Genomic DNA, 14,179 nt, shown 5'->3' with positions numbered 1-14,179 from the left:
TGCATCTGTAAAATGGGGGTTATAACAACCCCTGCCTCCCAAAGTTGTTTGGAGGACAAAACCAGAGGATATTTGTAAAGTGCTCTGAAAACCACAAAGCACTAATTATTATTATTATTACAAACACCTCTGTGAAGTGCAAGGGCTGTTGTTTCCATCTACCTTCACATTTCTCGTTTATGCTCCCTTCTGTCTTCTGACGAGGCCACTGCCCCAGGTCTTATCAACCTTCACCTGTACCAGCAATAGCGTGCTGCTTGGCCTCCCCCTGCCTCCGGTCCATCCTCCACTCAAACCCAATCTTCCTCAAGCACTGGTCTGACCACGTTAATTACATCCCCCCATTCCCCAATTCAGTCAACTCTAGTGACTCCCTATGACTTCCAAGATCGAATATAAAACCCTCCCTTTGGTTGTCAGAGCCCTTCATAACCTCCCCCTTCCCCTCTCCTTCCCCGTCTTCTGACACCTGACTCCCCTTCATCTACTTTCCTGAGATGTGGGTGTCCTTGCTGTTCTTCACACATGACACTCTCCATCCCCCAACTCTGTGCATTTTCACCGGTTCTCCCTCATGCCAGGAATTCTCCCCTTATCTCTGTGGCTCGACTTCTCCAGCTTCCTTCAAATCCCAGCTAAAATCCCAACTTCTACAAGAAAGCCTTTCCAATTCCTTTTAATTCTAGTGCTTTCCCTCACGTCTAAATGACCTTGTCTGTAGCTTGTCTGGGCAGCTAGGTGGTGCAGTGGATAGAGCACCAGGCCTGGAATCGGAGAGACTCCTCTTCCTGAGTTCAAATCTGGCCTCAGACACTAGCTGTGTGACCCTGGGCAAATCACTTCACCCTGTTTGTTTCAGTTTCTTCGTCTATAAAATGAAATGGAGAAGGAAATGGCAAACCACTCCAGTATCTCTGTCAAGAAAACCTCAAATAGGGTTGGGCATGACTGAAACAACTCAAATAACAGTGTTTAGCACAGAGTAGGTGCTTTAAAAAGAGCTTTTTGGGGGGGGGCAGCTAGGTGGCCCTGGAGTCAGGAGGACCTGAGTTCAAATCCAGCCTCAGACATTTGACACTAGTTGTGTGACCCTGGGCAAGTCACTTAACCCCATTGCCTAGCCAAGAACAAACAAACAGACAAATCAAAAAAAGAGCTTTTTGATGTATTGTTTGACTCACCAGTTGATCAACAGCACTGGACTAATTGAGCAGCCTGTCTTCCCTTTCCTTTCATCATAAGAAGTGATAGGATGGGCAGTTAGATGGTACAGTGAATAATATTGGACTTAAAATCAGGAAAAATTGGACATGACTAAAAAATAGCTTGTGTGTACCTAGGTTGTTTGCATGTTGTGAGCTCCTTGGGAGTGGGGACTGCCTTTTGCCTTTCTTTGTATCTCTAGTGACTTAACTTGGTGCCTAGCACATGTGCTCAATAAATGTTTGTTGATCTGATTTGAGTAGATTCCACCTTACAGATAAGAAACAGGCACAGAGAGAAGAAGCCTGTGTGACTTGGCCAGGATCACACAAGGAACAGGTTTCTAGAACTGGGACTTGAACTCAAGTCTTATGATCCCTTCTATGTCTCTCCACCCTGGGGGCAGACCAGCACAGTGGGAGACTTCAGGGTTCTCCTAGTCTTTGACTAACAGCACTCCCAACCTCTTCCCCCAACCTCAGTCCCTCCAGTAACCAGAATGAGTCACCACATGCAGGTACCGTTGAAAAATCAAATAGTAGGTGATACTGGACCTTGGAAAATGCAAAAAAAAAAAAAATAGGGAAGGAACTTGAGTCTTAATTCTCAGGACTGAATTCTCTGGGATGGGCTTTATACCACTCACAGAGCCAGACTTTGTCAACAACTCCTAGCTGTGTCTCCTGCGATAGGAATCTGAAGACAATTCACTTATAGCACATCAGAGGCTTCAGTTAACTGAAGTTATGGAGTAGAAAGGACCAATTTTATCTTACTTCATTAAAAGCAATTGTTGTTTCTGTTGAGGCTGATCACCAGACTGCATAGCAGCAAATCATAGAGACCTACAAATTAAAATTGCAATGGTAGGCACAAGGCTACCATACATTACAAATGCAAGAGAAAGTGTTAAGGATGTCATCAAAGATAGGAACAGAGAAAAGATGGGCTGGTCAGGTCATGTAGTGAGAGTGAGTGATCAAAACACACACACACACACACACACACTCAGAAGAAAACAACAAAGTCAAAGCTCCTACATCCAAAGCCTCCAAGAAAAATATGAATTGGTCTCAGGCCATGGAAGAGCTCAAAAAGAATTTTGAAAATCAAGTAAGAGAGGTAGAGAAAAAATTGGGAAGAGAAAAGAGAGTGATGCAAGAAAATCATGAAAATGAGTCAACAGCTTGGTAAAGGAGACACAATGAGAAGAAGAATGCCTTAAAAAGCAGAGTTGGCCAAATGCAAAAGGAGGTCCAAAAGCTCAGTGAAGAAAGTAATTTCTTAAAAATTAGAATGGAGCAAATGGAAGCTAATGACTTTATGAGAAATCAAGAAACAATAAAACAAAACCAAAAGAATGAAAAAATAGAAGACAATGTGAAATATCTCAATGGAAAAACAACTGACCTGGAAAATAGATCCAAGAGAGATAATTAAAAAATTATTGGACTACCTGAAAGCCACAATTAAAAAAAAAGCCTAGAATCATCTTTCAAGAAATTATTAAAGAAAACTGCCCTGATATTCTAGAACCAGAGGGTAAAATAGAATTGGGAAGAATCCACTGATCATTTCCTGAAAGAGATCCCAAAATGAAAACTGCCAGGAATATTATAGCCAAATTCCAGAGTTCCCAGGTTGAGAAAATATTGCAAGCAATCAGAAAGAAACAATTCAAGTATCATAGTAAGGATAACATAAGATTTAGAAGCTTTTACATTAAAGGATTGGAGGGCTTGGAATATGATATTCCAGAGGGCAAAGGAGCTAGGATTACAACCAAGAATCACCTACCCAGCAAAACTGAGTATAATCCTTCAGGGGGAAAAAATAGACATTCAATGAGATAGAGGACTTTCAAGCATTCTTGATGAAAAGACCAGCGCTGAATAGAAAAATTTACTTTCACATATAAGACTCAAGTGAAGTATAAAAAGGTAAACAGGAAAGGGAAATCATAAAGAACTTAATAAGGTTAAACTGTTTACATTCCTACATGGGAAAATGATACTTATAACTCATAAGACCTTTCTCATTATTAGAGTAGTCAGTATATATAGACAGAGGGTACAGGTGTGAGTTGAATATGAAGGGATGATATCTAAAAAATAAAATTAAGGGGTGAGAGGAATGTACTGGGAGAAAGAAAAAGGGAGAGGTAGAACGAGGTAAATTATCTCATATAAAAGAGGCAAGATTTAGCTTTTACAGTGGAGGGAAAGAGGGGAGAGGTGAAGGGGAGTGAGTGAACCTTACTCTCATCAGAATTGGCTCAAAGAGGGAATAACATACACACTCAATTGGGGATAGAAATCTATCTTACCCTACAGGAAAGTAGGAGGGGAAGGGGGGGTGATAGAAGAGAAGGCAAATTGGGGGAGGGGGTAGTCAGAAGCAAAACACTTTTGAGGCAGAGCAGGGTGAAAGGAGAGAAGGGGGTGGAATAGGATAGAGGCAAATACAGTCAGCAATAGTTACCGTGAAAAAAATTTTTTGAAGCAAGTTTCTCTGATAAAGGCCTCATTTCTCAAACATGTAGAGAACTGAGTCAAATTTATAAAAATAAGAGCCATTCCCCAAAGAATGATCAAGAGATATGATCAGTTTTCAGATGAAGTAATCAATGCTATCTATAGCCATATTAAAAAAACACTCTAACTCACTATTGACTGGAGAAATGCAAATGAAAATAATTCTGAGGTACTACCTCATTCCTATTAGATTGGCTAATAGGACAGCAAAGGTAAATGACAAATGTTGGAGGGGATATGGGAAAAATGAGACATTAATGAATTGTTGGTGGAGGTGTGAGCTGATTCAACCATTCTATAGAGCAATTCAGAACTGTGCCCAAAGGGCTATAAAACCATGCATACCCTTTGACCTAGCAATACCACTACTAGGTTTGTATCCCAGAGGAGATAAAAACCAAGAAGGAAAAGGACCCATATGTACAAAAATATTTATAGCAGTTCTTTTCTCGGGGCAAAGAATTAGAAATTGAGGGGATGCCTATGAATTGGGGAATGGCTGGACATGTTGTGATATGTGATTATGATGGAATACTATTGTACTATAAGAAATGATGAGCAGGGTGCTCTTAGAGAAACCTGGGCTGATACAAAGTGAAATGTACTGTGTACAAAGCTACAGCATTATTGTGGGATGATCAACTGTGAATGACTTAGCTATTCTCAGCAATACAAGGATCCAAGACAACTCTGAAGGACTTAGGATGAAAAATGCTTTCTATCCCCAGAGAAAGAAGTGATGGTGTCTGAATACAGATTGAAACATACTTTTTTCACTTTCTTTATTTTTCTTGAGTTTTTTTTTGTTTATGTTTTTTCACAACATGACTGCCATGGATATATTTTGCATGACTACACATGTATATCAATATCGAATTGCTTGCCTTTTCAGTGCGGGGAGTGGGGAGGGAAGAAGGGAGAGAATTTGAAATACAAAGTTAAGAGTGTTAAAATTGTTTTTACATGTAACTGGGGAAAATAAAAAACTAAATTAAAAAAATAATTAAGGGGGAAAATCAGAATTTATCAAAATGGGTTTGACCTCCACCGATAGGGGTTCCCCCAATCTTGCTTTTCAAAGTCAAAAGTAAATTATTACATATCTTTTTTTAAAAGTTTATTTCTGTTTTTGTTACATTTTAAGCTCCAACTGTCTTCCTCCCTCCCTCCCCACTCCACACTAGAGGCCACCATTTCTCACAAACACACATGCACACACACACACACACACACACACACACACACACACACACACACACGCTATGCATACTTCTATTTATCAATTCTTTCTCTTGAGGTGGAATTCTTCCTTCACAGGTCCTTTGCAGTTGATTTAGCTATCGTACTCAGAATAACAGTCATTTATAGGTATTCTTCAAACAATATTACTGTTACTGTATATAATGTTCTCTTGGTTCTTATTTCACTTTTCATTATGTCATGCATCTTTCCATGTTGTTCTAAAATCAACTTAAATCAACTAGATTTTTCTAAAATCTAAAATCTCCATTTCTTATAGTGCAATAGTATTCCTTCACAATCATATACCACAACTTGTTCAGCCATTCTCCAATTGATGGGCATCCCTGCAATTTCCAGTTCTTTACCACCATAAAGAGAGCTTATATTGTTATATTTTAGAACATATAGGTTCTTTTTCTTTTTCCTTAGTCCCCTTGGGAAACAGACTTAGTAGTGGTAATGAGTGTGTACGAGCCCTGGGAAACCTCCCCTCCCCCCACCCAGCCAACTCTCCTTGAGTTTTCTCCCACATGGTCAAGTCTTTGTCGCTCTCCTGAGGCATCATCCCAGTAATCCTCTCAGCTGGCCTTTCTTAGTGGCTACTTTCATTGAGGTTATGCCCAATCTCCCAATTCTGTTACCTCTGACCCAGCCCAACCTTCATTGTCTGTTACGTCCCTATCACCCTGGTCATTTCCCACCCTTGATCCTGTCTAGACCCCTTTCTACTCCCAGTCACTCCCATCAAGATCCTCCCTAGACCCCTCCTCCAGTCACCTCAGCCTACTGGCCACTCCCATCAAGGTCTTCCCTAGACCCCTCCTCACAGTCACCCCAGACTACTTGGCCACTCCTGGATCCCTACCACAGTTTTTCTGTACATAAGGTCCATCTTGTCTCCATTAAGGGGCTCAGATTCTTAAACTCTAGCCAATGGCTCACAAATGTTCAGATTCCTTAAGAGTCTGGCCAATATGGTAGATCTTTAATAAACCTTGTCTTTGGCTGAAAGAAGGTTTGGGTCAAAATCATTCAGGCAGGACCTGGGTGTCACTATTTTGGGGTCCCAGCACCCCTAACTTCTAAACCTCAACACATCCATTCTGACTTCTGGCCACCTTGCCAGACGTGCATAGCTTGTCTTGTGGGCTCTATAGGCTTACTCCAGGAAGAAGGGTCATAGTCTTCTCTGCATCTCTTCCCGATTGGATGCAGATGCAATCCAGAAGCCATAAAGGAATATGGCCCCAAAATTTGTCTGGCTCCTTTTGAAAGTTCTTTCACAGAAGGATTTCTGTCCTTTATGGGGGATCTTCATGCCTGCCCCACCCCCCACTTCTCACTCTCTCCACCTCCACACACATATCTCTCTTTGATATCTGAGATTTGGAAATGATGGCTTGTGGGCCCAAGCTGAGACCTTTGCCCCTTACCCCAAAAGAATTGGGTCCCATTTGTCTCAAGGGGGAATGATGGGGTACAGGCTCTGGAAACTCCCCTCCTCCACCTTTCCTTGAATTTCCCCACATGGTCAAGTCTTTGGTGGTCACGTTCATCTGAGGCATCGACCCTTCCAGTTAATTAACTGCCCTTCTATTGCCTGCACCTGGCTCCACCCTAGACCTCCACTCCTCCATCTTATCTAGATCCCAGTCTCCCTTGGCCACATAGCCCAGGTCCCTAGCATTCGACCTCCCAGTCACCCCAGCCTACTGGCCACTCCCATCCAGATCCACTGTGAACCCCTCCTCACAGTCACCCCAGATGACTTGGCCGCTCCTGGATCCTTCCCACAGTCTTTCTGTATATAAGATCCATCTTGGCCTCCATTAAGGTGCTCAGATTCTTAAAATATGGCCAATGAGGGCAGCTAGGTGGCGCACTGGATAGAGTTCTGGCCTTGGAGTCAGGAGGATCTGAGCTCATTTCCTGTCTCAGACACTTGACACTTACTAGCTTTGTGATGTTGGGCAAGTCACTTAACCCTGAGTGCCTCACCAAAAAAAATGGCCCCATGGCTCAGATTCAATGTAGCCCACTTGTCAATATGAGGGTCACAAATGTTCAGATTCTTTAAGAGTTTGGCCAATATGGCAGATCTTTAATAAACTTTGTCTTTGGCTGAAAGAAAGTTTGGGTCAAATTCATTCAGGCAGGACCTGTGCGTTGCTATTTCGGGGTCCCAGAACCCCCTAAACCTCAACAGAAAGTGCAGAAAGGCCATAATTGTGGAGCAGCTGGTGGCTGCTTCAGCAAGGAATTGGTTTGGGTTTGTTTTTGACTGGATCTCTGATTTCATTAGCACAAGGAACTCCCAGTGGGCAACCTCTCTCTACAAACATAATTACTACTCTGCCACACATAGTCTTAAAGAATTTCTTGGGGGGCCCTAAGAGGTCATTGTGACTTGCCAGGATCACATAGTCAGTGTGGGCCAAAGGCAGGACCTGAACTCTGGTCTCCAAGACTGGCTCTCTACTATGCTACGCTGTCTCTCAGATAAGGAGTTAAATATCATAAATGCCCTAGGTCTCCTTGTATTTCACCTTTAGATATTTTTCCTGAGAGGCAGATTTGTGGGGCAGAAAGAATGCCCACCATGCCATGCAGTCAGTCAGGAATAACCTGACTTCAACCCTTAGTCATTGGGTTTTCCCTTCCAAGCTTTAGTTTCCTCATTTATAAAATGGGCTAATAATCTCTTCGCTGACCTTCCCTAGGATTGTTTCATAGGGTTTTGATCACAAATAGAATGTATAGCCCCTTTCTTTTATAGATGAAGCCCAGAGAGGGGAAGTAACAGCCTGTAGCAGAGCAGCAGAGGCCTGGTTTGAACCCAGATCCTGGGCCCTTTCTATAATACCTCACACTCTACTTTAGCCAACTGAGCTGGCTGACCTCCAGAGGAATCTGCTCCATGAAGGAGGCTTTTTCTTCCTCATTCTAAGTGAGGCCTGGGACTTGATCAAGATCCTAGGAGGATCTCTGTGTAGAGTCCTAAGAGCTCCAGAAAAGTGGGCCTCTTTCTTTGAGAAGCACAGACCAGCACAGATAATCAAGGAAGAGAGTAAAGAAAAGCAATGAATTGGAAATACCGAATGGGACGCTTCTGGGCCCAAGGAAGGCATGGTTCTCATTGGTCAGGATTTAAGGGCCAGAAGGTGGCGCCTGTAATGAGGAATGATAATATTTAATCCCACTCTGTTCTTCAGATACCTGGACCCTATAACTCTACTTGGAATCCCGCTAGGATCTGGGGATCACTGAGGCTTCACAACTTTGGAGATTGAGAAATGATTCAATTTTGGTTGGGGACAGAGCACCCTAGGAATAATACTTGTTTTTCCAATCCCCTTCCCCCACGGTTCCGAACCACTCCTAAAAGTGTTGGGACAGCCCTGGGGCTGAGGTAGACCCTGATGTGGCCCCTTTGGGCTGTGCTGGATCCCATAGGCCCACCTTAGTCCAAATCATATCTCAGGAAGCTTCAGTCATCCTTGGAGCCTCACTGATGCATGGGATAAGCTTTATGTACCCCTGCGTACCCCTTCAGTGCCGGGGGCTGAAGGGTACCCACCTAATTGTTATGGGGGAATACAAATGACTTTGGCTTGGCCTCCAGTGGGAGAGGACGCTTCTTCAGTTAGGCTGGAGAGCTGTGTTTCAGATGTGCTCCATTTGGACCAAGGATGCAAATGCACGAAGACAACCCTGCTTTGTTCACGTGCGACTGAGAACTGCAAGAGACCTCAGGGATCGTCTCATCCAGCCCCCTAATTTGACACAGAAGGACCCTGACATCCAAACGGGGAAGTGACCAGGCCAATTCCTCCTCCTGCTTCCTTTATCTCGTCCTTCCTCGGTTCCCCAGTGCCTCAAAGGGGACTGTCCTAAGTAGTGACTGGAGGCCACTTGAGAACTCTGGAATCCAAGGATGATGAGGGGACCCACAAGCATCCCCTCCCTCTGTCCTGGCCCACGCTGCTCAAAGAGTCAACCTCAGCTGAAGTGAAGAAACAGAAGGCTTTGTTTTTCTGGGAAGCTCCGGGGAAGGGTCAGTAATGGGGATCTGAAATATCGGTGACAACAGCCCCGTGGATCACCTTCTCCCAATTCACCAGCTGCTGCACAAAGCCTCTGTTGGGCCGAATGTTGTTTTTACAGTTCTGCACATGGGCCCAGGATCTCTGCAAATACAGGAAGAAGAAAGCCAAGTTTTGTCAAGAGAGTGGAGAGGGTTGTGGCAGTTTCCTCCCTTGCATTAGAACCAGTGAGATAATGTTCTCTGGTAATATTTTTTTTCAATCTTTTGCTTTATTTTATTATTCAATTACCAAGCATTTATTTTCTCTCCTTCTCAACCTCCTTCCACTGCCACAATTTAAGAGGAAAAACCCCCAAACCTTTGTAACAAACACACATGGTTTGCGAAGCAAATCCCCACACTGGCCACATCTGAAAATGAATGTCTTGTCCTGCATCTTTAATCCATAACCTTTCAGGAAGTATGCAGCATGCTCCTTCCTCGGTCATCTGGAATGACAGTTGGCCACTGCATTGGCCAGAGTTCTTTCAAGGTCTGATTGTCTTTGTGATGTTGTGGTTATTGAAAAACTTGTTCTGCTGGCTCTGCTCACTTCACTTGGCATCAATCACTTGTTGGCTGCTGCTTCACGGACGTATCGTTCTTTGAGCTCATGCGGCTATCACACATGAAGGCCCTTATGACTCCATCCTTGGGTCTTTGCAAGTTCCATCCAGAAACAAATCACTTTCACCTCCATTTGACAGATTCAGTGGTATGTGTTGGTTGATGGCCTTTGGGAAGTAAGGGCTGTTTTGTCCAAAAGTATTTCTGCAAACATGGAACCTGTTTTATTGTGTGTTCTGAGAGCAGCTATCATCTTATCCTTCTCCTCTTTTTCAATAAGAAGTGGTTCTGGGACAAGTTGCCCTCCTGAAACTATTCCTTTATATTAAAAGTTCTATGGACAATTTTACAAGGAGATACAATCAATGTTTTTTTTTTTTTTTTTTTTTGCAGTTGAATAAAGGATGCAAGCTCTTTCTCTGTAGGCTCATGGAAAGCATCTCTGGTACAACTCCAGTAGTAGTCAGAATAACAAATATAATGGGTACTTCAACCTGTTCCCATGTAATTTTGACATCCCACGCCAGGCTTCTACATTTAGAAAGTTGTTTCATTATAGGTAATTTGGAGAGATTATGAAGTTCTGGTAAGCTGACATCAGTTAGAAACAATGTTAAAAATTTCCATGGATCAATGTTACGTGCAGGCAATTACGGGCAACAGTTTCGCCTGCAATAATGGTTCAGTTAGGGCAGCTAAATGGTCCAGCAGATAGAGTGCTGGGCCAGGAAATCAGGAAATTTAAATCTGGCCTCAGACACTTCCTAGCTGTGTGACCCTGGGTAAGTTGCTTAACCCTGTTTGCCTCAGTTTCCTCATCTGTAAGATGAGCTGGAGAAGGAAATGCCAAACCACTCCAGTATCTTTTCCAAGAAGAGTTTTTGTCATGAAGAGTTAGACACGACTGGAAATTACTGAATAACAACAAAACTGGTTCAGTTTCCATACAAGTTTACTGGTTGAGTTCTCTAAGCTATTTTGAAGCCTGTATTTATAGGATAGAGATTTGTCATCTGTCAGTCCGTGAAAGATAGCAAGCTTCTGACATATGATTGTAGCCACAGGGTCATGTCTTACTAGGTATTCAGTAGTGGTAAATACTGACATCCTGGAGTATCACTAAATCTGGGCTCTTCAAAGGATATTCCTTTTGTAATTTCTGGTGGTGATGGTCTGGGGTTGAATTGTTATCATAAGCCCCTCATTCCTATAGGACAGTCACTTATTTGATGTTTCTTTGTCAATGTATTGTTAGCTGGGTTCACACGGATGTTACCCATGAGGTGTCTTTTGAGTCCATTCTGGGATATGAGTCATTCTACAGGTTCTATCCACAGGTGAACCACTTTCAATTATCTGAAAGAAATCCAAGGGTGTGTACCTACTGCCAGCCTTAACTACTGTGCACTGATTGATATCTACTTGTCCCAAAAGTATTTCTGAAGGTTTTAATTTTTTTGAACTGTTATTAATCTGCTTCCTTCCTTTTTTAGAAGAAGTATTCATTTTTTTCCCTATAGCCCACTTAAGGTGACAGACCCTATGTTTCATGAATATTGGATGGATTTTTGCTAGGATACTTTTCAAATCTGTTATGACCTATTTTATAATTCTGAAAGTGGACATTAAGACTGTTGTTGGTAAGTTTTCATTCTTTAAGCCTAGTCTTTCCACTCAGATTTGATTTCAGGATGCTGCTAAGTCTCTTGAAATTCGGCCTTCTCTCGGTTTTCTTTATGCTCAATATGTCTACGTATCATCTTTATTCATTTGGTTCAATGTGACTTCCACATTCAAGCTCAAAACCTTCAGTGACTATCTTTCCTTGGTGTACTTTAAGAACACTACACTTGCTGAGTCCAAATACCATTCTGATATTGTTGAAGAAGGAATTCACAAAGTGAAGGAGCTCTTTGCTATGCTCTTGGGTGCGGTCATATAAATTGACCTTATCCGTGTCATTCAAATGATTAGTCAGATGTTTTGGCTTGTTTTTCTCTTCAATCTGGAAGCCAGACTGACTCCTACTTAAGAGAGATAATAATGGATTTTGGGCAGAAACATAATGGGTTTTCTCTGAGGATGTCGTGATTTATATCAGTTACTCTGGACATTACTATGCTGATGGTATGTTTTAAATACAAACTAGTTTTCCAGTACGCTTATCAGGTGCTCTTTAGTGCTTTTACTATACTTGGTTTATTTTGCACAGTCCCAGTATGTGAACAAGCCACAAGTGTGAGATAGAGTCAAAGGCTTTGCCATAATCATGAAGCAAGTTACGGCACTTTGGGACAGCTTGTTTAATAATTACCAAATAGGTAAAAGGGTTTTCTTGTTATCACCTGGGACTTTCAAGTGTGCCCTTTTTGCTTCTCAGTCAATACATGGTTCTTTTTAAATGTCTACAGATTTGAGGGATTAAATACTGTGAATGCTTGGTATAAAGAACACAAACATGTAAATGGCCTGCACAGGCCTCTTAAAGCACATGACTGCACTAAGACTTTTGGAAGCCCTGGTGTTTGGGGAGCTCTGGGTGTTTTCATCTTCTGGTAATGAATGGGCTGCTTTCTCTTAATGAAGACAGGATCAGGTTTCTGTGGGGGAAATGCTTTGCTAGTCGTTTACACATTGCTGCGGTTCACAGGAGCCAAGAGCCCCCAATCTACCCTCCCCCCCATCCTTTTCAGGGACGCAGAACAGTCGGAGTTTCAGTCCCCTCCCTTGACATGGTTTTTGTTGGTCATTTATTAACGGTGCGCATACTTTCTGTTTCTTGTTTGATCTAACACCCAGTTTTGTCGTGTTGGGCTCTTGGGACCATTTAGAAATCAGAGATGTTCTCCCTACTCCTTTTTAGGGGGATCTCTCTCCTGATTTCTTTGCTTCTCCATTCACTGCAGTAAAGTTTTTGCTTGACATTGGATTGTTTGTTTTATTCTTTGCCCAGCATTGACTCCTTGTATCACCTTAACTTTTGGGTTTTTTCTTTCCATTCCTAATTAAGAGGGCACAGAATTTCTGTTGTACTTTTATTTTCCAAGTTCCATTCTATAGGTTTCTTTTATGTTACCTTTGATTGGGCAGTACAGCCTTCAAGCTTCCTGCCACATGTATGAACTAGATATAGACGTAATTTTCCAAAGCCCATCCCCAGATCTCCAGGACTCTCCCAAGCTGCTAATGCTGTCGTGCCCCTACCAACATTTCTTGATGGCACTGAATTTCCTCCTTAGGTTCTATCCACAGCAATGACTACAGCTTAGACTGTAGCGTCAGAGTCCTGAAACGTTCACACACTTTCATGGGAGCATTCATTCATGGTAACATCGCAGATTTTAATTGTGAATTGTTCTGTTTGGACATCACGGGTCTTCTAGTTGGATTCATGTGGTTATACTCAAGAATGGTGCCTTGAAATTCTGACCTAAGCATGATCTTCTCCTTTTCAAAGTCATTTGAGACACTGGTATTATTTTTGTCATCGCTTTGGTTTTCAGGTGTAATTTCTAAAGTTTGGATTTCCAGTGACCTTGGGTTCCTGAACCTTTCCCCTCTCTGGACTTCAGCAGCTCCACAACTTGTCTCTTATTTTGTCTAATCTAGGTTAAAGGGTGAAGTTATTTTTTTTACTCTTGCCCTACATTGGTCAGTAGAATGTTGTTTGTGACTTGGAGCTGAGGGTACTGTTGACAAAAAGCAGTATGGAGCCCTTGCCTGTAACTGGTAAGATCCATTTCAGATTTGGTTGCTATGTGAAAGTCTTCCTGCCTTTAGCCCATTTCATGCATCCTCATGGCTTTCCTACTTTGCAGATAAAACCTTCTATATGTGCTCTCTCCCCCATTAGAATGTGAGCTCATTCAGGGCACAACTGCATTACTTTTCTCTTTGTGTCCCCAAAGTCTGCCACACGGCTTTGTATACAGTAAGTGCTTAATACATGCTCTCTCCTCCTCCTTCCTTCCCTTCCTTCCTCCCTCCTCTCCTGCCTGCCTACCTGCTCATTTATTCTTTCATCCCCTTGGCATTCAGACCTGTGGGCACTGAAGCATTGACAGCAGGTGGCATTTTTATATTTCCAGCTTGCTCGGATCCACCTTTCCTTCTCGTGGCCAGAGAACTCTGTGAGACACTCACTTGGCTATCCTGTGCCAAGCTGACCACCAAGGGGGGGAGGGGTCAATCCACATTCCTCTGCTACTCTGTTTCTTTGACTCTTCGTAGCAGGCCTGGAGTGCGAGGATGCTACATGTATCTAAGAAGTCAATACAAGGTAATTTCAAGGGAGAGAGTTAACAGCCATAGGATGAGGAGGGCAGAGTCAGGAAAGGTTTCAAAGTAGCAGATCCGGTGAAAACAACAGGCGAGAGAGGCTCATGACGGAATGGGCTGTACTGACGTGTCTTTCCTAGTGTGTGGCCGTCAGGTCAGAGACTCTGTAGGATGGCTAAACTGGCTGGCCTGAGGGGCCACCTGGTGGAATAGCTGGAGCACTCCCTGGGCTTGGAGTCAAGAAGGCTCTGGGTTCTAATCCCAACTCAAA

General features: G+C 42.8%; 1 protein-coding gene and 1 long non-coding RNA gene across 3 annotated transcripts in view; one reads left to right on the top strand and one right to left on the bottom strand.

Annotated features, from left to right (window-relative positions):
• LOC114043236 overlaps positions 1-14,179 on the top strand; it is a 41,768-nt gene that overhangs the window by 2,954 nt on the left and 24,635 nt on the right. The gene's annotated exons all lie outside the window — the stretch shown is intronic.
• The window catches only part of STYXL1 (serine/threonine/tyrosine interacting like 1), a 58,814-nt gene continuing 51,564 nt past the window's right edge, over positions 6,930-14,179 (bottom strand). For both annotated transcript variants that reach the window (XM_027862294.1, XM_027862296.1), the window contains exon 9: positions 6,930-9,166. In XM_027862294.1, coding sequence (XP_027718095.1) covers positions 9,035-9,166 — 132 coding nt within the window. In that variant the 3' untranslated portion in view covers positions 6,930-9,034. The remainder of the gene's footprint in view (positions 9,167-14,179) is intronic.

This window comes from Vombatus ursinus, unplaced genomic scaffold (genome assembly GCF_900497805.2).
Source record: "Vombatus ursinus unplaced genomic scaffold, bare-nosed wombat genome assembly UNPS02014768.1, whole genome shotgun sequence".
Classification (NCBI taxonomy): Eukaryota; Metazoa; Chordata; class Mammalia; order Diprotodontia; family Vombatidae; genus Vombatus; species Vombatus ursinus.
The sequence above is the reverse complement of the archived record's forward strand: the minus strand, read 5'-3'. Positions and strand labels throughout refer to the sequence as shown.